This window comes from Rhea americana, unplaced genomic scaffold (genome assembly GCF_003343005.1).
Source record: "Rhea americana isolate MKP2758 unplaced genomic scaffold, rheAme1 scaffold_49, whole genome shotgun sequence".
NCBI classification, from domain to species: domain Eukaryota; kingdom Metazoa; phylum Chordata; class Aves; order Rheiformes; family Rheidae; genus Rhea; species Rhea americana.
In genome coordinates this window covers 32,089-57,010 of record NW_028186634.1, presented here as the reverse complement: position 1 = coordinate 57,010, position 24,922 = coordinate 32,089, and the positions used below count along the sequence as shown (strand labels likewise).

Here is a 24,922-nt window from a genome sequence, read left to right as displayed (position 1 = left end):
TCCCGCTTACCTAGAGGCTGCCTTGCTGTTGGGATGGGAAGTGTTTATTTTTGTTTGGTATGAGTTTCTGCTGTGTACAGGAAATGAAGAATGTGTCCTACAATGCCAAGGAATTTGCATTTCCGCAGCGATGACTAAAGCAAAGTGCATCTCACCCATCTTTCAGAAAAAAAGAAAGCACACAAGAAATTATAGTGYCAAGTGCATATGGATGTGGTTTCAGCTACAACACTTTTAAACAGACAAATTAATGCTACTTTATGCTGAGAAATGAGCCAGTACTGGAAAAGAAAACCCTCCTAAAATATCGCTTGACTATCTTATTCTATGAAACACTGCCAGTTTATGAACATTTTCTTTAAATAAAGTTTTAAAGTCAAGTTTCATAAGAATYGAAGAAATGCAATACTGGGGAAAGCCACCAGCGCACTGCACCAGCATCCGATCTCCTGGGATGGCAGTAGGAGAGGCTGCTTCAGAAGAGCTCACAAACCTGGCCACTAAYTGGATCTCCTCCTGCCCCAACCTCCACAACCTGTTAAAAGCTCTGTCTCTGCCTCAGTCCATTAGTGCCTATTTATGGACACGTTGACCAGCTAACCTCTTTCCCAACCAACCGATACTGTCTTCACAAGCTCCTTCCAGAAGTTTGCTACTTTGTGTGTAAAAGGAAAATGTCATTTCTTATTTTCTTTAAACTGATCTCCTACTACTTTCAATAAATGTGCCCTTATCCTAATAGGGGATATGGCAGGATTTGGCGATAAAGAGTTCTGCATCCAATTCATCCATCGTCTTCCTCATTTCCAAAAAGCAATTCAACATGAGGGAAGGAGAGAARGGGACAGGATCAGAAGTAAGGTACTGGATTCTTTTTCTGTGGACCAGTTGGCATTACTAATTTCAGCCAATGCCAAGTATGCACAAAAGGGAAAAAAAAACAAATCAGAAATCCTTCACTTCTCTGCTTGTTATTCTAAAGTTCCTGCTGCATTTGTTTCCCCACAGCCTTAACAAGAAATAACAGAAGAATTTGGCCAAACCCAGAAATGTTTTCCCCTTTTGGTTCAGCCACTCTCCGTGGCTGAATCTAGTTTCATCTGTAAACTGAATTTATAGTTTACAAATTAGAAATTTATTTGTAAAGTACCTTGCAAATTACTTAAATCTCCRGGGTTCCCCTAGACAGAGATGAATTAGCAAAAGTTGCAAAATGTAAAAGCTAACGTACATTAAATCTTGTTTTAGGATCCTTATCTGGAAGTGAAGTGCCTTAGTTCGTTCAGAGAAAGCAACAGCAAATTAAAGTGATTTTCAGAAAGGGAATTTCCATGCAAAATGAATCACACATAAAATTAGAGCACACTAACGCTACAATTTTCACTTTTAGCTTGCCTTAGCTTTCCCAAATGCCTCCACTTCCAGAAAGACCTATTTTCAAAGGCTCTTTACTGCTGTCGTCCTGCAGAAATTGCGCATTTGTTCATTTGCTCACCTATGCACAGTTTCTGAGCCTATCACCAGGCACCTTTCTCCAGGTTTTGATGCACACAGAAGTGAAGCTTTGACGCTGTAGTGCAGAGAAAATGCACTTTTTTTACAAGTTTGTCTAGGAAAAAAGCCACTCAGACTGCAGAGAAAGGCAGAGTCCATCGCCCTTTGCTTACACCGTTACTAATGAGGTTGGTTACTAACGAAGTCAACATGTTGACTTAATCTCTAGGCAAGCAGTAGGGGAAAAAGAAGTTAGAGGGTAGGCAAAATTAAAGATGATAGAATTGTGACCAAGAATATGCGTAAACAGGCAAATCAGGTGACACAGCATGTGCCAAGACAGCAACTGGCTTAAAGGAAGCAGAAAAACAGGCAAGTTTTGGACATACTGGCGGTAATGGCAAGTTTCTACCATGACACAAGAAGAAGGAGCAGAGTATTCAAAGAAGAGATGTAGGGTTGAATATGCAAGGGACGAAATAAAAGCTACCAGCTCCCCTGCATGCACACAACAGTTAACAGCCTCTCTGACAACGGCGCCTAGTCCAGCAGTAGTTTCTAACTGTTGGATAAAAAGTTAGGATATATATACCTTTTCGCCCTTAAAAGCACCAAGTAAAATCAGGRCCTCCGTGTTTCCAGCAGAGCGTAAACAATTTGTCTCTGCTCGGAAGAGCTTATAGCCTGAGCAGACATGACAGGCAAGCAGAGAAAACTATCCTTTTATGGCAAAGGGGATCAGGTAGCGAGATCACGGGCTTTGCCAAAAGTCACAAGAGAAGCCTGTGACAAGCAGTCCGTTTTAAGTTAAGTCTCAGGTTTTTGACTCAAGGTAGCAAGAGTGTTTGGTGAGATGTAAGATTGAATGGAGAGCTGAAYCCGCACTCCTCCACGACCAAATGCAAAGCTCGTTCAATAACCCGAGACAAGCCTGGTTTACACTGTATATTCTCACTTCAAGTACATCAGCAATCATGGGCAACGTGTGAGGTTACCTATGGGAAGTCCAGCAAAGACCTTGACTATGAAGACTTCCATCACTCCCGGAAACTTCATCAGGCGTAGGATTTCTCGGAGGCTAAACACGCTGCCAGACTGCGATGGGCCTGGGAACATRACATATTGAATAATATTTTATTTATGCAGCTCAGAGGCAGGAAAAAAAGAAAAACTGAGACTGCCAGTTGAGGTTTGCAGCCACCTTCCTGAAGAAGATCGCGGCCGTATCAACTCTCTGCTGGCAGCAGAGTTTGGTAGCTGGTGCTGGGTCTGCGCAGGGGACCCCAGGGAGTCCAGCAGGACTCCCATGCACCGCCACGCTAACCCCAGTGCAGGCCAGGGGCAAACCTACATGCCTCCTCTGCTGCATTTTACCTGGCTAATTACAAGCATTTTCCAGAAGGACTGAGGTGCTACATATCGAAACCACTAAATACTTACTGCGTGCCGTCACAGGGTGTTCTGACTGCAGTTCAGCTTGTGAAGGGATCCAGACCATTACTATCACAATGTTTACGAGGCTTCCTATCAGCCCAACATATATAGGAACAAAAATGCTGCAAATAGAAAAAAAATACAGGTAAGTGGACAAATATTGTAAACAAAAGTAATTTATACTGYAGCCCTGCAAAGACTTTGGCATATGGCTACTTTTACTTGGGTGATGAGCAATCCCCCTGAAGTCACAGTTCCTATCGTTATAAATAAGCTTACCTGCTTTAAGAAAGAGGATATCCATGACTGTGGTTAGAAATTTCACCAGAAGTTGGCTATTGTCATCAAGATATTTTGTCACTTTTATTAAGGCATAATAAAATACTTTGAAATCTCTAAGTATTAAAGAGTTCCTCTTCGTTTAATGCTGCTCAAAAATCTTCCCATGGATGGCACAGTAATTGCTTGTTAGGATCCACAGCAGGCCAGATCCTCCCCATTTTATTCTTGTAAGTATTAATTGCACTCCTTGGAATTTCTCAGTGAAACCAGATGACGTTACGGCGAGATGGAAGCACTCAAGATGATTAAGGATGGCAGAACATAGCCCAGGGTACAGTCAGAACTGAAAATACCAGAGGTGCAGCACCACTTGAAAAGTAGCCGCAGAAAACAACAAACACGATGTACCAAACCTTCTGAGGAGGAGAATAAATAGCACTTTGAGTGGTGCACCACCCTTTCTCCAAAAGTGCTCAAAACCATATGAACCCCGCTGCACCTGTCCATCAGAAGCCCAAGCTTTGGATCTTTAATAGATGTGGGGCCACATCCTTAGATGTGGACACAGTTAACCGCAATTATTAACGGTAATTTTATAAAGATAAAAAGTAACAATTATAAATTACCTAAAGAACCCCAATACAAGCTGCATAAAAGCTAATAGAGTCAATAAGAAGTCCTTAAATATCCTCTATCTCTTTGAAGAGAGATCTCTACTATCCTCTTGAAAGTGAAGAGTAGGAAATGACTCCTCCTAGTCTCTAAGTGCACACAGGAAAAATGCAGACTCTGCAGGGCTTTAACTCTGGGGGAAAAAAAAAAAAGAACAAAATCCGGAGCTGGAAGACGGAAAGGCAGGAGACGCAGGTTAAAAGCAAAGGAAAATGTATGTTTTGTTTTAACAGTGAGAGCAATTATCCACTAAACCTGCCCATTAAAAGTCTTCCCCATCGTGGAAATCCAGCTGAGGAGGAGAATCCTTTGTCAGACACATGCTTAAAGCCTCCCGCAGGATGCAGATTTGACATAGGAGACGCTAGCTGAAACGCCAAAGGCCAGCATAGAAGCCAACTCTACAAGACAGTAATGGTCTCTTTGGGGTATAAAAGTCTAAGCACCTTGGACTCCAGCAAAGGAAYGGCCGGATTTCCCCGCAGTTTGCTTTCCGGGCGGCACGAGCCCCCGCAGACCCGGTGGCGAGCGTGCGGCCGACTCGGCCCCGCWCCCGCGCCTTCTGCAAACACGGCACAGGAGACCGGGCGGCCACCGCCTACGGCGGGCTTCCTGGGCGCGCTCTGACAGCGCAGTCGTTATTAACTCGTTTTTACCGTTGTCTTCCTGGTCGGACCACGGCGTATTTTTCCCTTGAAAGAACTAGCAACACCAACTGTAAAAGCCTCAAGTTTCCCCCGTGCTAGACAAAGGTGTGGGCTGAGTAATTTCTAGAGTACTACCGGGTTACTGCTGAAGTCTCGGAGCGAGGCAGGCAAGGACTGAGATGCAAACAACCAACAAAAGTATCAAAGAGCAAATATATATACACACACACACACACACACACACGTATATTTTACATATTACTGTTAATAGCAACTGCAAATATCCCAGCTGAATATTTTAATTCTCATTAATTATTATTAACAACAAAAATGATAGATAGTACCTCCATTCAAATGGACTTATGGAAATAATTTAGTCCTGCTGCATCCTTCTGCCAAGTTGTTCTGTTAACTACCATGGATYACAAAATTAGTCATTCACTGGATGCCATTTTCTGATTAAAAGYTACCTGTCAAGCTATTCCCAAACTRTTGAAATTAAACTCTTTCATACCAAATTTCTCTCCAGGAAATTCTCAATTTCTAGTTTGTTTTGTAACATAGGGTAACTTTATTAGCCAGACAGAAAGACAAAAGTAGTTCCAGCTGGCCTTTTTTTTTTTTTTTTTTTTGATTTCTATATTATAGGCTTTCATTACGATATGGGAAAAAAGCATCATTGCAAAAATTTTTATTGGACCAAAAAAACATTTCTGCCACAGTCCCATTTTTTTCTGAGGTTTTCCAGTCTCCTAAATGCTGGTATAAATATGTTTTACTCTTTAGCTCAAGAGACAGTAACAGTAAATGCCAGCAATGAGTGAATGATCCCCCAGTAAAAGTAGGAAGTAACAATGTCCTACTTCACTGAAGCATATGACTGCTAGTGTTTTGCTGGGAAACGGAGAGAACCTTGAACTTTTCTATATTTGGAAAAAAATGGACTTGCCTGAGTGAATGAATGAATTAATGCCATTGTGTACAGCCAGATTCCAAATTTGGGGAAATCCAGTGAAAGTAGAACATAAAGCTCAAAACCGCACTTCCCAGAAGAGTGTGAAGTGCTGCAAATCATCTGAAAACACCTCCTTTTAACCAGAGCTTTCTGCAAGCACTTCCTCCTTTTCCACATTTTAAGCACTACCATTTCTCGATCAAAAGGGACGAGTGTTACGCCGCGGGGTTAGTTGCTTTGTTATCCTGTGCTACGCTGCAGGGATGGACTCTGGACCTGGAGATAACGCTCCTGTGTCCAGAGGAAACCACCCTTGTTTGTTTGCTCGTTTGGAAAATGAAGTGAAACGAATGCTCATAAACCTGCCTTCCTGACACACCAGGCCATTCACCCTAGCGATACAGAGGTGAAAGGCTTGTCTATGCCGTGGCGCCGTGCCTTAAAGCCTAAATGTTAGCACCGAAATACTTTTTGGAGATGCCACAAACGCGTTGAGGAAAACGCAGGTTGCCCAGACTCCCGAGAGCGAAGTCTCCTACCCTGGTACCTGGGAATGGATAGGCTTGACGGCAAGTACACAGATCCAAAAATGCTGCCTGTTGAATTTCTGTTATGAACTTGCACCAGAACTGACTGCAACCAGAGCTGACACTTSAGCTCTAAGGAGCTTACTTTTGGACATGGCACCCCTGAGGCCAGTGCAAGTTCTACCACCACTTTCAGTGACTTTGGTCCTGAGCTTTGCAGTGTGTCTTCACACTACGACATGGGGATAAGCACACACAATCAAATCAGCATTTTTCGACCTTTTTGTTGCTGTTGTTGACCTGTGAATCTCTACAGATTTTCAGAAATGCAGACTCACTGCGCAGTGAATTTGAGACTCCCAGCAATGAACTTGGTTTTCTTGGTTACTGGCCATTTCCTCCTCCCAGCCATAACCCCAAGGCCTCATTACACATAATACTACACACTCTGCAGTAACCACTTTATGGAAAACTGGTCCCAAACCCATACTTGAGATGCATTTTGTTGTTACTTAGCATCAACACATAGATCAGAAAATGAAATAGCTCTCTGTGCAAATGAAACACAGTTCATTTCAGAGGTCTGCGAAAAGCAAAATGCAAGGTTTTGCCGTTAGCCCTAGATTTTCCAGGAGGAAGTTTGGGGTTTGCCCAGCTGCTACTGGTGGGTGCTGAGCTTTTCAGCTGAGCCATGGACCTAGAAGGGAAGTGGTTGCAGAGAGGTGCTTTGCTGCCCACCACGGGAAGCCCTGCGGGTTGCTGCCTGCCCCTGCTACACTGCACCGCCTGGCACACTGTCACCTCTGAATGCCCCTGATGATTGCCTTGGGGCTTAGGCAGATGAGGGACTATAAACATTTTATTTCCCTGTTGTGTAAAGAAACACAAATGTTTACACTGTCAGGTAAAAGGATGAGACTGCAAAAGCCAGTGTGCATATGCTGAATAACTATTTCTGGAAGCATGGAGAAGAAGAGCTACTGAGTCAAGCTGACAATATTCTTGCAGTGACACTCAGCAGTAGACATGAGGGCAAAGCGTTTGCAGAGGAAACTGGCACAATCACAACGACGCTGCTGGATCTTCAGCTGGAGCTGCTCTGTGCTGTCTATGCACATGGCGGGGGGCAACCTGGCCCTGGAGCTCACCTTTGCAGTGAACTATCTGCATAACATGCAACGCAGGGGAAAGCATGCCCATGTCCTTGGGTGCTGCTGTCGCTCCAGCAGGGGGGCTGCAGCCTGGCGGAGGTGGAGGGAAGAGGAGGGTGGTGGCATCTCACAAGCAGGACGGTGGCAGAGGTGGGGTTGCATCCCATGGCAGCTCAGAGGAACAGCTCTCTAGGAAGGGATAAAGTGACCCAAGTGCCACCAACAGCAGAAACACCCTAGGGTTAGCAGTGCTAACCACTCTGCTGTCACTGCTGGGGGTGGAGGCCAGCAGATTCCAGAATGAGATCCTTCTCTGCATGCTAAGCTAGTGACAGGACCCTGGGGCTAATCCGTTACTCTCTTATTCCTCACTGACCAAACAACGGCACACCAAATCCTCTGAGTAGCCCAGGGCCYTTGGCACCATGGGCTCTGCTTTACTCTGTATGAGTCACCTCTCTGGTTAAGACAGAGTCTGCGGGCACAGCTGACCCAGAAGCCCAGGATCTGAGCCCTCCACCCAGTAATAATTTGCTGCCCACAAGGGGACATCTGCAAGAGTAGAAACAACTTCTCTTCCCTACTACAGCCAAAATTCATGAGGCTTAGCTGCTCCTCCCAGACACAGGAGACTGGTCTGACCTGGGGAGATCTTAGATGCTTATCTCATGCTCCCCTTGTGCTGGGCAAACACCTCCATCTGCCCCTTGGGCTAAGACTAACACCAACCAGGCTCGAAGGAAAGCACCAAAAGCAGAATGATGTTGATACCCTTCAGAGGTGAGCTGCTGCTTAAATTATACTGACAGCCATCTCCCTCTGGTATTGAACAGCTTCATGCTGTTGTGTGTGGTCCAAGAGCATTTATTTTCCTTGGCACAACTGGCTGATTGCTGGAAGAACTTGGTGGAGCACATCTCTCAGGTCTTAAACCCTTTAAGATTTAAGCATGAAATCTTGGCTCTGCTGAAATCAGTGGAAGTTTCTCTTACACTCAGCATTAAATTTTGTCCGTTTGGCTTATCGGAAGGAAGTTTTGCAAAGAAGGGACGATGTGGCACCAATAAGACAAATTAAACAGGTTGCTCCCACAGGATCCTTTTACATCCCCTTCTCCTTCCTGTGCTTGCTCTCAGCCCTCCTGGCTGCTAGCAAATGAGTCATCTGGAATCAGAGTAATTCTTGCCAAAATCAGAAGCAGATTTCCTGAGAGGGCTGAATAACAAAGGACACAGGCAGAACTAATACAATTAAATTAAAAGGAGCAAAAGGGCAAATCAGCTTAGACAGCTGAGATCATTTCGTATGGCCTGTTTCTGCTCCTTGCTGATTAATAGAGGTTAAGACCCTTCAGCGYGCTTCAAGGCAGCAAGGGCTTTATGGTCAAAATAACCCTGGTAACTTTATCTGTGTTTTGCAGCATATTACTTCTAATTTCTTTGCTTCTGTTATATCTGGAGAGAGATTCCCTTGCTGACTTCTGCTGCCAGAGTTCCTCATCCTCTCTTTGGGTTTTCTGCTAGCAGAGCTTATCCTGGCCTTAATTTTTTAAATTTCCCTGAGGCAATTACGCAGATGTGGTGGATGCGTTAAAGGGACCTCTCCAGACAGAGGAGAGAAGAGGAGAAGGTGCTCTGAACAGTGCAATGGGGTCCTGCCAGCATCTGACACATTGTCATCTCCACGCTGTTTCTGCCCTTGTAGACACCTACGACAAACACGAGTCTGCCTGCTGCTTGCAAGCAAACTGTTAATGCGGGTTTTGAAACACGGGATGCCATGTGCAGGGCACCATTTATGTGCTGTGCAGACTGCTGGAGACTGGAGCATTTACATTTCAAGACTCACTTTGTAGCCTCTGGTCATTTGTAATGGACAAGTGGCTGGCAGATAGGACTTCCTGTCTGGAAACTACWTCCTTAATGCTGGTGGGAAAGCAAAATTGATGATGAAACCATTAATAATAATGGYGTGGTAAACAGCTTAAACCCAAGAAAAAATAAGCATTCAAAGCTGACTGGAATGAAGTTGAATTTCTTCCCATCTAATGCTTAACCACTTTCTGTATTTACTTTCAGATAACTGTAAATCCTAGCGGGTATCAAGCTGCCAGGATGAGACAAAGCAGGAATTCACTACATGTTATTCCACGAGGAATCAAACAGATTGCAGACTAAGTTTTGTCTTTGCATTTTTCAGTAGCCTCAATTCCAGAAGTAGGGTGAACAGGAAAACCACCCCTATTATTCCCAGATAGGTCAAAGACAGCTTAATGTCAGTGATTCCACTCAAAAGCCAGAAGACAAAACATAATCCTGTGGTTCTGCTCAGCCAGAATTAGAAGCGTYATCTTGGGCCACCAGGGCCAACTAGTACGAGGCAAATTAACACAAGGAGGACTCATTTTCTGAATCAACATGTTACATACATCAGCCCTAAGCTGCTCTCACTTTTGTTGAATGCTCATAATGCCAGAGAAGTTATTCCCAGGTTACAGCAAGGTAAATGGGAGGAGAATCCAGCCCATAAGGTCAAAGACACACATCTCTAGTGTGCATGCTAAAGCAGGGTGGATTTTGTGCCCAGAATGCTTCAGCATATCTGCATTCAACAGGATTTTGACATTTATGGGGAACATTTCAGGTTTTTAATAACACAGACTTTACTCGCACGAAAGAAAAAGAGATTTCAAGGAGAGCACGGGGACTGACAGTAATGCAGCAAAGGCACATGCGTTACCCAGCTTATTCCTCCCAGCACTCTGCAGACCAACCCGTCACACCATGGCAGCAATAACATGTCATTTGGGGGAAATTCTGCATCTGGGGAGAAGCTGGCCCTCACCATGGGGAGTTTTACACGTGCACCGTAATATCCAGGGCCATCTGAGGGCAGAATGGGGTTAATTCTCTGCTCTCTCTTCTCCCCCTTACACAACACACARCTACAGCTGGCCTCCTGACCATCCCTTAGCTCTTCCAGCCAGTAAAGGCAACAAAGGCTACCACAGCTAGCAAACCAGCAAGGGACACAGTTTAGGGCTCTGGCCCARATTCCAGGGTTTGCTCTGACCTTTTGGGCTGCAATTCCTGGCTTTGGTTTCCTGCCTGAAGAGGCTGGGACAGCCAGGTGAATGCTAGATACTGCYGGTTGCTTTGTGATTAGCATTGCAGTCACAGAGCCTTACTTTGCCTGCAAAGCACAGGAGTGAGAGTGCGTGTGTGTGTGCGCACGCGTGTGTAATTGCACAATCGAATGTTGCGTCAATACAGCAATTCTTTTGAGGAGGAAGCCGTTCCCAGCGAGTCCTTCAGGATTAAAGGATCGACGTGTACTTCTGCAGTGAATGGAACTGTGTTTGTTTGCTTTCCCTTTTTTGTAATAAAGTCAAAGTTGAGCATRGAGAGAGTGCAAATTGTTTTTTAGTGACTCACTCCTACTTCAAAACAACGCAGCATAAAGATTGCATTCATAACCGGTCCGGATTCCTTCAAGAGCTCTGAAAGGACTCTCAAAATATTTCTTTGATTGCAGTCTGGCCACACTATCCAGTTATATACCCTTAGGGAGGAGCTGTAGGAGAAAAAGGGTTATCAATAAAAAAAAAAAAGAAAAAAAAGAGAAAAGACAAAAATCAGTTCAGGTAAAACCATGATGCCAAACCACGTTCTTCAATAAATAGCTCTGTATTCTTTAGAAAATGAGTAACAGCCAGTCTTCTGTCAACGGCAAACGTGCATCATGTTCCTGATAACTTAAGAGATGCCTAAACTTAGTGCATAACTTATGGTGACTCATTGATGCATAACTTAGCAATGGTTCAGTTCAAGGCATTTCGTTTTACTGCCTTGGCAATGCTTGCACAGCCCATTTCATCCCTGAGCCACGGTTCAGAGATGTCAAATTGTTCAACTGTTCCTTGTTGTTAAGACTCCTCCTAAAGACAACAAGCAAGCCCATAATTTCATTGAAACCTTGAAGCTTCTTTTAAAAAAAGGAAAACATAGCTTAATAAAAAATGAATTGAGGCTTAAAAAATTTCATATTTCCTAGGACTGGTATGCAAATGTGCAGAAATAGTTGGGCTCCCACCCCCTGGGGAAAGGACTACTCCACTGCAGTACAAACAAACCCAGACAACGTGCTCAGCAGGCTTCACGGTAACCCTGCTGGTGCAGGGCAGCCAGCAGCGCTCCCATGACTTCTTCCATGCCTCCAAGAGGCAAACAAAAAAAMTCCGGACTCAGGGCTTGGTGGCACCATGCAGTAGCAATCTGGCTGCTCCAACATGCAGTCCTCACAGGAGAACATCGCAAAAGGCACAGGTCAATATGGCACCAGTCTTTCCCGCAGGCTCTGCTGCCCGGGCAAATGCCCATGGGAGAATGGCACGTGAGGTGGAGAGTGAAGTTTAACACTACCCAAAAGAGCATTAAAGCTCAAGCAGAAAAAAAACCCTGGCCTCCAAGGGCACATGTGTCCTCTTTCCATTTGCTTCCTGGTGTTCAGGTTGGAGGTATCTGGCAAGCGGTAAGACAGTAAATCACTTGAGTTTGCCCTCTGCAGGATTACTCCAACTACAACATTCCCGCTACTCCACTCAGAGCCCACTACTGCTCCAGAGATGGATGGATAGCCCACGGCTGTCCCGAACGCCACAGGGCAACTGGTGGTGTACCTCTCCTTGGAGGACACTGGCTCCCTGTGCCACCAGCCCAACATGAAGGGGATTACCACTGGGACACCTGGCTAGAGTAAATAAGCCGCAAGTTTTATGTCAGTGCTGGGCACTGAATAAAAATGCTTGTGCTTCTTCCACGAGCAAACTCCTCCTGCAGCAACCCAGCTCTCCATCTCCTGCAGAGAAAATGGGAGTGATGAAGAGCAGGCCGAAGCGCTGGGCTCTCGCGGCGCCCCAGCGCCAGCGGGGCAGCTGGGGCAGGACGTTAATCCCACGGCAGCTGAGCRCAGCCTGCCTGCGCCAGCCCCCGCCCCGGCTCCAGCCCAAGCCGGGCCCTCTGCAGGCCCTCGGCGAATGGCCCGAAGAGGCATATCAGTTACGCTCGAATGAGATGCGGGGGGATTTGCATGCTTTGTCCGCAAATCGCCATTAGTTCCGAGTGTCATTTACTTCCATCTGCTTTATTTTTTTTTTTTTTTAGTAAAACACCCTATCTCAAAACACTGTCCTTCCTTTGCTATTCCCAAACTTGCACTTGTATGCGTCATTACTGCTTTTTCTGATTGCATGGTGCTGGCATCATGGTGCTCTGAACACCTGCACATTTACATTCATTTATAACAAACGAGGGAGTAAGCTTCRCTTCTCCAAAAGATTTTAGCCAGCTGGCTGGCTAAGGCATTGCTTGCTCACTCTGGTATCTAGTCTTTACCCTGCATGCCTAGAAATGGGGGAGTCTAGACATGGACCACGTATGAACCATACTTGCTGAACAGGGGCTTGCAACATCTGGCTTCTAGCCCAGCAGCGCTAATCCGGGATGAGCTCGGGCAGGCCAAGATAGGAATCAGAAAGTAGGTGTAAACGGTCAGTGGTCACAGCAGAGACAGATGGCCAGTGAGGCTGGGACCTGTCTTGTTCGATCTGTGAGCGATTAGAAACAGCAGCAAGGTATGAAATTCTTCTGGGGATATACAGCCAAGAGTAGTGGGGGAAAGAGCAGACGGCGAGGAACTGCATAGGGCCCTTACAAGATTTAGCAGGCAACAAAAATCAGCAGTTGAAATTCAACACAGACCAAATTTAAAGTCATGTACAGGGGGAAAGCAAGTCTTAAATTCACACATATGATATGATGGTTATTACCACTCAGGAGTGAGACCTTTGGACCATCATAAACACTTTCATGAACACATCAGCTCAGTGCTTGGCTAATCAAACATTAGCAATTACTACAAAAGAAATAGAGTACAACACAGAAAAGAAAGGTGTCTTAGGGACATGTGATAGAGGTTCACAAACTCGTGAGTGGTGTAGAGAAGAACGGGGCTGGGAAGTGACCGTCACTGCTGCTTCCCATGCAAGAACAAGGAAGCATCAAACAAAAGCTTTAGGAGCCTGGTTCAGGAYGAAGAGAAGGAGCTGATCCCTCCCACAACAGGTACAAGGTCTGTGGAGCTTGTTGCTACTGATCCTGTGGAAGCAAAAGGCTTAAATAGGCTCAAGAGACACCAGACAAGCATTTGGTGGAAAAATCCACTGAGGGGTCCTAAAGAGTCACCAACTGCATTCATCTCGGGAAATCCATCTCAGGAAATATTTGGAGGCTGGGAAAGTAATTGGTGAAGTATTACATAAATTTGCTCTGTTCTTGTTCTTCCCTAGGTATCTTTTTACAACTTTTATTGGAGAAAGCATCTTCCCTTCAGAGCAGAAGGATAACACAGCTAGTGTCAGTACCCTGCTAAACAACTAAGTGATTTCAAGATCTTTTGCTCAGGTCATGTTGAGAGATGCAAATGCAATTTCCTCCTCTGTATCAGGAATTAAAATCATGTCTCCCACTACCATCTCACAAACTAGAGACAGAGTCTTTTTTGCCCAATCCCTGGATTTTTTTTTCCTGGAAACCTTAATACTCCAGAGAATAAGAATAACCGTAACTCTCACTTTGCACTTGGGAGATTCAGTTTGAAATGGGTAATTCTACATTTCAGATCAAGAATTGTTCATGTACCTTATCAAGTAACTATTTAATATAAAATACAGACACAATCCTCTCTTTCTCAGGTGTGGATTTTTTCCAGCCTTTTTCTTGCCAATCTACAGTGCAAGCTTTTCATTTCAAGGAATGTCTTCGTTAAGGCGCCTATAACATGACACTCAGCTGGCTTCCTGAGGTTAAGAAAGGTTTGAGCTTGAATAGAAACATGAGACTGGGCACTCCAAGGGGAAACAAAGGGACAGGATCCCCCATGTCAATTGGTAATACTTCAGCTGAATTTCAAATGTAAAGTACACTGCATGCTGCTGACTCCTTTCTGAAAATCTAGAAATAAAAAGTATATATGCAGTACCAGCACACTTTTACGTTTGTGATTCTGAGCAACTCTTAATTTCCATGTACTCACTTCACAGGCAGAGGGAAAGTCTCTGTTTACTCAATATCTGTGGTACAAGACTCTTGGATACTACAACCATGCAAAGTAACAACAGCTTTTTGGGATCCTGCTCCTCCCTTCCAACACTCCCCCCCCACACCCTATCTTCTTCATGGTAAGCGTGCGTTCCCTAATGGGTGGTAAGGGATTTAAGATTTTTTTTTTTTTTTAATTAAGCAACAATTCCCTTAACTACTCTTCCAAGTTCAGAATGTGGTGAATTATTAAAATACTCAGTTTGGGTGTGTCATTGGGTAAGGACTCCCACATATGGGCTGGTTGGAAGGTGAGCAGCGCTTGCTAGACTACCCAGTGACTCAYAGCTGAACACATCGTTAATCATATGTTACAGCATGTCTGACTTCATAGAATACCGTAGGTGGTAAAATAATCTTTGAATGAGTTCAAGCTTTTTCTAGCTTTTATGAGGTTACAATGCTTCAGACTCCAAAAGATTCAGCTGGGCAGGAAACTGTTGAGGATTTGCTATAGTAACTTGGCCAGCACTCGCTACACGTCAGGCTTCAGCTCACGGCAGCGGCTTTGGAGAATACGCAAGTTTGGCACYGGCTGGATGTGTTACTTTTCGTTGATCCCCATGCACTTACTCAGAGCTGGCTCAAGCAGAGCGTAGGCAGAGCTGAATTTTGCCATCCAAGGACAAGGGGTGGAGGCCTGGCAGCTCCTGTGAGGGGAAGGGGTAGGGTTTGGCTGGAAAAGAAAGCAAGAAGAGAGTGCTGGAGAGCCAGGACCACTGTGTCTGCTGATACTAAAGAGACAGGAGGTGACTGCTACCTCCAAGAAGACCCCTCTCGTCTTCCAAAAATACTCCCCCCCCCAATGTGTTCTGGCTCTTTCCTCAATGGCAGCAGCAAGCCTGACTTCTAGGGACCCTGGCATGGGCAAGCAGAAAGTGGGACCATAGGCAGACTGTTTTATACAGTAGGCAACTACTTGTTTTGCCAACACCTAGAGGTGACACGATGTCTTCCCATCAGGGGACTGGAGCCACTACTTCTGTAGGTCATTGCTGTCAGCAGGACACTGAGTTTGCTGGGATCCAAGAAAGGAGTTCTTATTTCATGCAAACTTAAGTGCTCCCTCCACACCCTAAACCCAAAGGCTAAGGAAGTGAATAGGAAACGCCTTGACTAGCCAAGTCTGACAGCTGAATTTGGTCTTTTACCAAAGCTGCATTCAAACAAATGACACTTTTAAGCAAAGTAATCCCTGGCAAAACAAATTACTTCTTTACCTGGACAAAATTGTAAATGCGACATCCTACCAGAGGTAAGGCACAGACTGATCCTGCGTTCAAAATAAGCAGTCACAGCCAACACCTTCTACTTCAAGGTGCAAGAAAGTTGACAAGCTTCATCAAGGACTCCAGTGCCTTTTGTCTAGTAAGGCCTTACAACAAGGCAGAAAAAGGACGTATCACGGCTAGTCTTCTACAGGAAGCAATACTTGAACACTAACACCCAAAAGTCACAAATTAAATGTTTCACATGACAAGTGGAACCATTTCCAGTACTCTGCTCCAACCTCTTTGGCCACACAACAGGTCCCTTAAGAGCAACCCCTTTTCCAGCAAAGACAGAGCCTTAGGAATGTGGTGCAGCTGACTTGATTTCATGAACAGTCTGCCCCCGGAAACAGGCTTCTGCACAAGAGTGAGTCATCTGACTTCAATAAGCAGAAGGGTGAAACCATTAATTAAAGGCACACAATTTGCTTGCTGGGACAGGCTTCATGTGTTCAAACCAAGAATGGTCTCACTGTTACTATATTTACTGAACTCTCTCAATTAAATACTTTGTTTCTCTCATCCCATAATGATGATGGTTTCTGTATATTAAATACACTCAGAAAGGAAGTTGCTCTGTGTTTCAGAGTTGCAAGTTTGCATATCTGCATTAATTTCCTCCCCTGCGCAGTTGGTAGGACAAACAGTGGTCAGGGAATGGCTAAAAACCTTTGTACTAAATGATACATTTTCAAATCCTTAGTTGACATAATAATAATAAAAAAATTGATTTGGGCCAAAAAGCACGTTAAGTATTAACTGAACTTGCTTGCACTTTTCAAAGCAAATTTTGAATTAAAAAGACACTTAATGTACTTCATACGAGTCAAATGTAATTGCAGGGTGTTCTATGCATGTTCTGCAGCTCAGTGCATTTTAGCGTTGCCAAAGTCCTGAACATGAACAGCCTTTACCTGCAAACCTGGTGGAGCAGTTGCATTTCAAGCTCTGCCTAACACACCTCAGCTCTCCATTGGAGTTATTACCCCCTCAGGAGAAAAGAGACTTCTTCATTCCCTATACAACATCTAATCTTGGCCCCACTACTGAGACCACCTATGGGGATGCCAGTCAGCTGCAGCTGTATTACGCTAAACTGTTATTTACGGGAGCACTTGCCGGGAACCACATCTGAGCCAGCCTCATGAGCTGCCTCTCCACCCATTTGCATGCTTACAGCACAGTCCTGCTCCCTTCACCACCAGACGACAGCAACTGCAGGCTACCTGATGGACTTGCAAGGAAAATTGCTAGCGAAGTATTTACTATATTTTCAGTTGTGTTTAACTGCAAACTCGCAGCTGGAAACAAGGAGGAGTAAGAGTTGGACAAACAGCCAGCTGTCTGCAGAGAAGTTTGGAAACCTCTGATTACGCATTTCTGTAGCTTCAATGAGCAATGCACTGGCCTACTGCACAGTTGGTTTTGCTGTACATAGAAGACTTGTACTTCAAGCCATCTGTTGCTGCAAGACCTGGAGGCCACATACTTCTTTGGCATGACATCTTAGGGAACACTTGGCAGTGACAATGATTTTAGACTGTCTCTTGTGATATCCTGGAGCATTTCAGAGGCTGGCTGCTTTTAGTGTACACCAAATATGCCTACATAAACAGAAAATTTGGTTGATGAGGAAATTATTTACTTATTTAGGTGGCTAGTGGTTTTCTTCTTTCCTGGACACAATGAAAAAGAATGATGTGATTTCATTCCAATTTCATTTGCAGCAAGAGTACACAGGAAAACCCGGGCTTCAAAGTACTGCCAAGCAAGAGCCTGTAGGAAGTGCACCTGTACAGAGCGGCAGGGGAATTCTGCGGTACGCGAAGCACAAGGATCTTCAGACCTGCATCAACAGCTTCACAGGGAACAATCCTGAAGAGTATGCAACTGTGCTGCACTACCCAGCATCATCCCTGACATTTACTCTCCCAATCCCTTCATTAAGCCTCAATAACAATAGCAGCTGAAAATGTCACACTTGAGTGCATTTATTCTTACCCCCCCCCCCCCCCCGCCATGGGTGATGGAGGTGCTAACAACCCCCAGGTAGGGACAGGCAATGATGCACAGAAAACGTAAAGTGCCCTGGCAAAATTTCACAAAGCTGGAGGGGGAAAGAGAATAAAAATCACGTTTTTTATATGCAAGTGTTGTGCTCTGGCCAGCAGACTGCATTTTCGCTCTCCTCTTTTACTCAGACTCCCTGAAAGCATTTTAMCATGACGGAGCTGCAAAGCTTATGCAATGGGCATCCCTAACTTGCTGTCTCTTGCAGCATCTTCACGGTGCAATGTTGAGACTGCATATTGTAGCGGCCATTGACAGGAGAAGACATGCACACAAGGAGTTCCAAAATACGYGACATCTCCATTGCTACTTTAGGACTTACTCATGAGGAGCCCTATCAAGCTGAAAACTCTTTACTGGATCTGGCCCACTATCAGCAGAAGAGAGACGATGCCTGACAAAACCCATCAGAACGGCAGCAGTCAATACAGAGATCCAAGGCATGCTGCAGGGACATTGATTCGTAGCAAGAAAAGACTCAAAATTAATTCCCCTTTGATAAGCCATCAGAYAGCAGCAGGAGAGGAGGCTTAATGGGAAAAGACGTAGTGGTAAGGGTTTACTAACAATGGCTTTATACTTAATCCCAGATACAAATCAAGGCTAGCTGCTAAACTGGCTGCAGAAAAAGGCAATCTATTACCAAATGACACAAACTRCGTAAAACTTGCAGTATTTCCAGATACAGCCAACAAGGGCTGTACTTCAATTACACCACTAATGAGAATTCCTAAAAGCAAAACTTGACAGCATTTGAAGGCTTTAGGGGTGATCATTTTTTGTTGCTTTTAGTCAGGTTAATATTTTCCTTTAAGTCATTCCAGAGACCTATTACTTCTTAAATCAAAACACAACCAAAAGAGAAGAAATCGGGGAAAAAAAAAAAAAAAAAAACATGGAAAAAGTTCTCCCAGAGAGAACACGAAAATCAAAGAGTGATGAGCGATGGACATTGARGTGGGTGGAAAAGAAACAGTCCAGAGCAGATCTAGTTGAGAGCACGTCACCCTGAGGCTGACCAAGACTTTATTGGTTGGAAATTCCCAATCATCAGTGCTATAGCTGCAAGGAAAAAAAATGAAACGGGAAAAACATCGGGCAGGACAAGCCTCAACATGTTTCACTTGTCCTCCTGCTATTGGCCCCAGCTTCATTATATCCTCATTCCTCAGAACAAAGCCTCAGACCATGCAGTTCAAAGAGACATAAAACTCTTTTTAGTCTCATGCTTCACTGAAACGGAACTGAAATGATTCCCAGAGATAAGGTGACAAAAGAAATTAAACCATTCCCTACAGCTACCCTTTGGTAAAATATCACCTGAGAAATAATGACACCACTTCAGATTTACACACTGCATTTATCAGAGGAAGCGGGATTTATCGGAGCAATTTTAAACTAAAATGAATTGAGTTTACTGCACTTCAAAGCCTGAAGCTGCTTCCTTCCTTTGTATTGCACGAATAACAGCCTCCAAGGCTAATATTGACTTCATTTTATGTGAGAGATAACAGTTTATTGTTGGAAGATGTTACACCCTTTTGGTGTATAACTCATTATACACTTCAGTTTAGGTCCCAAGAAATTTGGGCTGAAGCTCTGTAGGATGGTTGCCACAGAGATACTTTGGAGGGAATAAAGTGCGAGGTGCCAGTTAAAGCCACCACCATCCCATGGGTTTCCATTGCTTGGTCTTCAGTCAAGTTGTCAGGGTGACAAAGCACTCACCCATCTGATGTTTAAGAAGACGGCCCTGCAAAACCCACCGCCACGGCCTCCTCCTCAGACCCACAGGCAACGAACACGAGAGACGCCAGCTAAYGGAGAACGAAACAAAGGGGGCTTGGTGGCGTTAAAAAAACATTCCTAAGCCACATCAGCCTGATATCATTTACAAAGGTACAGCCTTTCCAACCCCAGGACCTTAGGGTACAGTCCTGTCTACTCAAGAGCAGCAATGGAGCAATGGCTTAAATTTCAGCAAAAAAAGAAGCAGCTTCAGAGCAATTTAGGTCAACTTAGTATGGCAAAGAAAAGAAATATAGGTCAAACGTAAAGCAAAGAGGACACTTGAGATGGACCAGCACTTCGGAGGGTGCGCAGACCCTTTGTCCCATCTCCCCCCCAAATCAAATCAATAAAAATAAACGTACAGCTAAGYAAAAGGTGCAGGGCACAACCATGCCCCACAGGGAACAACTAGAACAAGAGAAAATAACTTAAAAAACAGAAAGAAACTCCATGCTCAAAGCTGGAGGAATTCAAGTGGATGGCATGTTGAGCAGATACCTCCTTAGATGCACAGAGTATCAGCACAAGGAAGCCTGGCACCCCTTTGCCCAGTGACAGCAAGAAACACCCTGGTTCTGGCCCCTGGTTTCACACCAGGTTACTGTAAAGTGAATTACCAATTTCTTTACCTACTTTTCCTAAAACTTTTAGGCAGAATAGCAAAACATCGTATCTGGTGTTCCAGCAAGGTCTTTGCTGACCCAGAGGACAGCTCTATTGCCGCAGCTTGCAGAACTGCATTAGCATCRCAGTAACAAAGCCGAACACCCATGGAGGCAACAGGCAACGTTGCTAATTATAACCAGGCCAGATGAGAATTTAATGACCCAACTGGAAAGCTCGAAATACTTTAGGCTGACTCAATTTGAGTGTTGGATTCCACCCCCCCCCTTCAGTGTGTCAGGGAATTTCTCTCCATTATGCAGCAGTTTGGAAAGAGGCATAGGGCTGAAGGAGTCAGTGGTCTTGAATGATCAGCGAGCAAGTTTTCCAGAACAAGGCAGCAATGTGAGAGGTCTTTCTTCTGGGCGTTCTTATGGGGTGACATTTGCATGACTAAGTGATGACATAATAAGTCTGCAAACAAAAAAGCTTTATATTCCTATCAAGCTTTTGAAATTACTCAAAGCTCACTCGGTCCTTCCCTTCTGTGCAAGCATCTGATTTTGGTGGCAGAATTTAAATCCCATCTGCACCAGACCAATCGGCCTCTCTCTGGCTCTGGCCTTAGTTTATTCTTACCAGCTAACACAAGTCAAACCTATAACCTAACATTAACAATGCTATTTTATGAAGTACTCTGTACTGAAGTACCCTGCAGACCCGTTACAGAGCAGCAAGCTGCTTTACATGGTGTTGAGAGGCAGCTCCTGCGACAGGACCTGAAACAAAGCGTGCAGCCAAATGACARACTTACGGGGAACTACCCACGTGCTTCAAATCCAGCAGCATACTCATGTCCCTTACAGTCCCGGGACAAGAGTGAAAAAAAACCAGTTCAAATAAAGGCAGCCATTCCAGCCAACAGCCGACTGACAAACACTGCAGACAACGGGAACTATAGGCGTATACATAGCCCTGTGACTCTTCTTTTTTAACCAGTGTACACCAAAGTCTGCTTTGAGATAACCATCTTAGCTCTATTTTATTCCTTTTGGCTTTCATCCCCTTCATTTTCTTCTATTTCTAACAAACTCTTGCCTCGCACAGGCCCTTACAGGTGTAGCTGGCTGCTAGATTCAGCTTTCAGAATCAGCCTTGTGTTGCTGCAAACTGAAGTCAAACGCAGGGGTTTTCCAGGGGTCTCTACAAGGGTAAGCTGTCACAGCTCGTGCCAGAGAAAAGCCAAGCTTTGCTCAGTGACGAGAAAAAAAAGGAGGAAAGAAACATTTAAAGGCATAAAGATAAGAGGTGCAGCCAGTACTACCCTACCTTGGGCAGTCAAACTAGGAGAGCAAAGGGAGCTTCGGGGCGGGGGGGGGAAGCTGTGACTGATGTGTAAAATACTTATGAATGGCATGTATGAAAGTATTTACTCTCTTGAAGGCTTAGTAACACCGAGGGAGTTCATTTCTTCTCTGGGATGAGGGAATAAGAGCCTAGCACAGCTCTGGGAGATGAACCTTTTGCGTGCGAGCCCTTTCAACGTGCGGCTGGAGCCATTCTGGGGACACGCGGCCAGCGACTGGACCTTAGCTTAAAAGAACACTGCAGCTAAGGGAGGCAGAAAAAGGTACAAACAACATTGCTAGAAAGTGAAAAGGTGCAAGTACGCTAAGAGCCGGAGGTAAGAGCTCCACTGAGCGGAGAGGTGTTATTGCAGAAAGCCAAGAAATGCTTCCAACCTGGTTTACATAAACTTGGCTTTCCTAGGATCTGGAAAGCCTGTATGCTGGTTGACCAGTGAAAACAGTCTAGTTTCAAAGAGCCTAAGGGGGGGGGGTGGATTCTGTGGAGAGGCTGAAAGAGCCAAGCTGAGAAAGCGATGCCAAAGCACTGACTCCATGCCAGCAGAGCAAGTGCCAAGATTCATCCTTGCAAAGAGCCTGTGCACGAGGAGTTACCTACAGAAGGGCCATACCGACACCAGAAACCCTGCAAAACACGGCACAGAAAGTCAGATTTAGGTAGAACCGATGTTTCACTTCAAGCACAGGCAATTTATCAGGTTTAGACTTCTGTTTAGAGTCAAGTGCAATGCATTTGAAACTCTGGACAGCTTTTATTTTGCAGGTCATTTACTTTTGAGCAGAGGGCTGAACGGTAATCGAGGGAGTTGCAATCAAGTTGTTCAGACCCTTGCTGAGAAGCAGGAGAGACCTTCCTTGCCTCAAAGCAAACATTACAGGAATGATAGATGCTGAATCAAACCTAACCTACTAAGCCTGAGGGGATTTGCTCATTCCTCTGGGAACAGGAAAACCGTTTCTCACCAGTTTAGGAAGTCAACTGCTTGGCAACAACTGAGACAGTTCTCCCAAAACTCTGGTTACGCAAACAGCTGCATACTGCTATGTTTCAACATGCTTCACTGCTCCAAAAATAATTTCCTGTTTGATTTAATACCATTAGCAGAAGCAGAGAGCACAGCACAAACAGTCATGCCATTGCATGCTGGATCCAGCTAGCCACCAATTTCTAGTAAAAAGTGCCAATTCTCTTTAGCTGATGGGCATGATTACGCAGGAGGAAAAAAGGTAACTGAGATGATGTAATAAGCTCTCTCCCTCCGCAAAAAGTTTTGACGTGAGCCTGCCTGAGAATACCTGCCACCTTTGTCCTTCTGGGCCTCTCTTTTCAGAGCTGAGATTTCCCAGCCCTTCCAACTCAGCACATTTGCTTGTGGCATGTAACCAAAACCTCGACAGCCAAGTAAGACTTAATGCCAACAGAAAGTTCAACAATAAAATTGCTGCTTGCTGGGTGTTCAGGAGCTGTGCAGGCACCAGAAGGGGTGGCTAGAAGACTCCGACAGCACAAGCACCTCCATCACTGCTTCTATTCTCCATTGGCCATCTTTGCATCTAATTTTGGGCTCCAGCTCAGTGTCTTGGGAACAGTATCTGAAGAGCACTTTCAGCTCCTAGGTGGTCCAGGATTTGGGTAGCAAATTTTGCCCTAGGGTGCATTYGATTTTGTCCTCTGTTCCCAGCCTTTTGCATTCCCCTTCCCAAAGAAAGGCACAGGACCTGCCTTAGAGGCACTGCTAGAGCAGCCTTCATGAACGGTGCTCTGAAAACCTCATGAAGCACAGAAAGCTAAATACACCAAGGGCCAGCACAGCAGCAGCATGTTCCACAAGCTGCAGACCACAACACTCCTAGTGTTTAACACTTGAGGCCTTTTATAAAGCTAAACAGATATTTTCCAGATGAAGTTGAAATAATCTTCTCCAAAAAAAGTGAAGCAGTCAAGTAAACTCAAGGGCATCCCATAAAACATTAACTGCAAAGTGGCATTTAGAACCCGATGCCATGCCCACAAAATCAGACCATTTTAAAGATGTGCAGACTCTACATTGGTAGAAAGGGAGATTCCCTAGCAGCAGCTGAAGATCTGTTTCTTTAGCATTGAGGGACATATCATGTGGTTTGTCAATGCTACCTGTCTCAGAAAGAATCCTTGACAATAGCAGCTAGACGATTTTGTGCTGCCTTTTTACTCCCCCTATGCCTTGAAATCAAAGCTGTGCAATGGAACTTATTTATGCTTGTATATTTTAAGCCCAAAGGGGACCACGAGGGACTGTTTCACCTGATCTGTGACCACACACATCTACCTTTCCATTCCATAGTCATTCTGTGAGCTGTGTGATGGGTTAAGATGCCCCTAAGCCATGATTTGAAGGGTACAGCAGATACGGAATCCATCGCAGCTTTTAGGGAGCTTGGACAGAATCAAGCCTTTACTTAATGGGAAATAAAGCCCTATGTGCAAAACTCATTCAAAATGCATGGAAGGGAAACTCCACCTTTTCCACACAGCCTCTTCTATTCATGGACCTTGAATGCTGCAGGTGTCTCCTCCCCAAGAAGCATGCAAAAATGCATCCCAGGGAAGATACTTCAGTTGCCTGTGTCATTCAGCCAGGGTTAGGAGGACTTCTAATCATGCCAGATGTGAAAGAAGTGCCCCTGCAGCTCTGGGATGCTGCAAGCAGCCCTAACAGAGCTGCAGGTCATAGACAGCAGCCTCTACTTTGAGTCTTATTCCTGCTCCAGAGCTAGAAAGGAAAAGTCCCATCAAAAGTCATGCATGGGACACAGCTCCAGGATGACACTGCCAGCTTTCATACATGAGGCAAAACAGGCATCTGTGCTGACCCAAGAGCCACGTAGGGCTCCTTTTTTCTCACTGTCACATTAAAAGGCAATAACCCACCCTGGGTGCTGGAGCTGAAAAGAAGAGGTGGCTCCTCAGCTCCGGGGAATGAAGCTAGGTGGGAGGACAGGAATGGTGGGAAGAGAGCACAAGCCAGTTTCCATGCTCAGCTGACCCATGTCTGCAGCTGCTGATGCTCCCACAGCCTAAGGGAGTGCAGATAAGAAGCAGCTCAGCTTTTCCAGACATAGCACAATTCCTGTTTACAGCCTCTTGGCTAGACTTTTCAAAAGAAGGAGCTAGGTGTCTATTCTTGCAGGAAACCAGGTGTGTAAACAGCCCAATTAATATACCCAGAAAACTCTGTTCTAGCACAGCACAGAGGGCTAGTGGAGACAAGCCAAAAGCATAGGAGCTGAGGAAGGAAAATACTTTTAAAGAATATGTCTAATTAGAATGGGCCTGAGCCAAACGCTTGTATTTGAACACCTGGAATAGCCTTGGGGAGCAGAATTGTAACCTGAACCCAGATCGACATTTTGTAGCTGGCTCGTCTCTCAGCTGAACTAAAACACAGATCCTGGATTCAAACATCACACAGTTTGGGTTGCAGGTTTTCAACAGCCACGTTTTGAGATTTGGGGTTCTGC

At 44.9% G+C, this 24,922-nt stretch overlaps 1 protein-coding gene across 1 annotated transcript in view; it reads right to left on the bottom strand.

Annotated features, from left to right (window-relative positions):
* Nucleotides 1-24,922, bottom strand: part of SLC67A1 (solute carrier family 67 member 1) — a 61,241-nt gene that overhangs the window by 20,226 nt on the left and 16,093 nt on the right. The window contains exons 5-6 of the mRNA XM_085317240.1: nt 2,935-3,050; nt 2,490-2,600 (exon numbers count right to left, since the gene is read on the bottom strand). Of these exons, the coding sequence (XP_085173366.1) occupies nt 2,490-2,600; nt 2,935-3,050 (227 nt within the window). The remainder of the gene's footprint in view (nt 1-2,489; nt 2,601-2,934; nt 3,051-24,922) is intronic.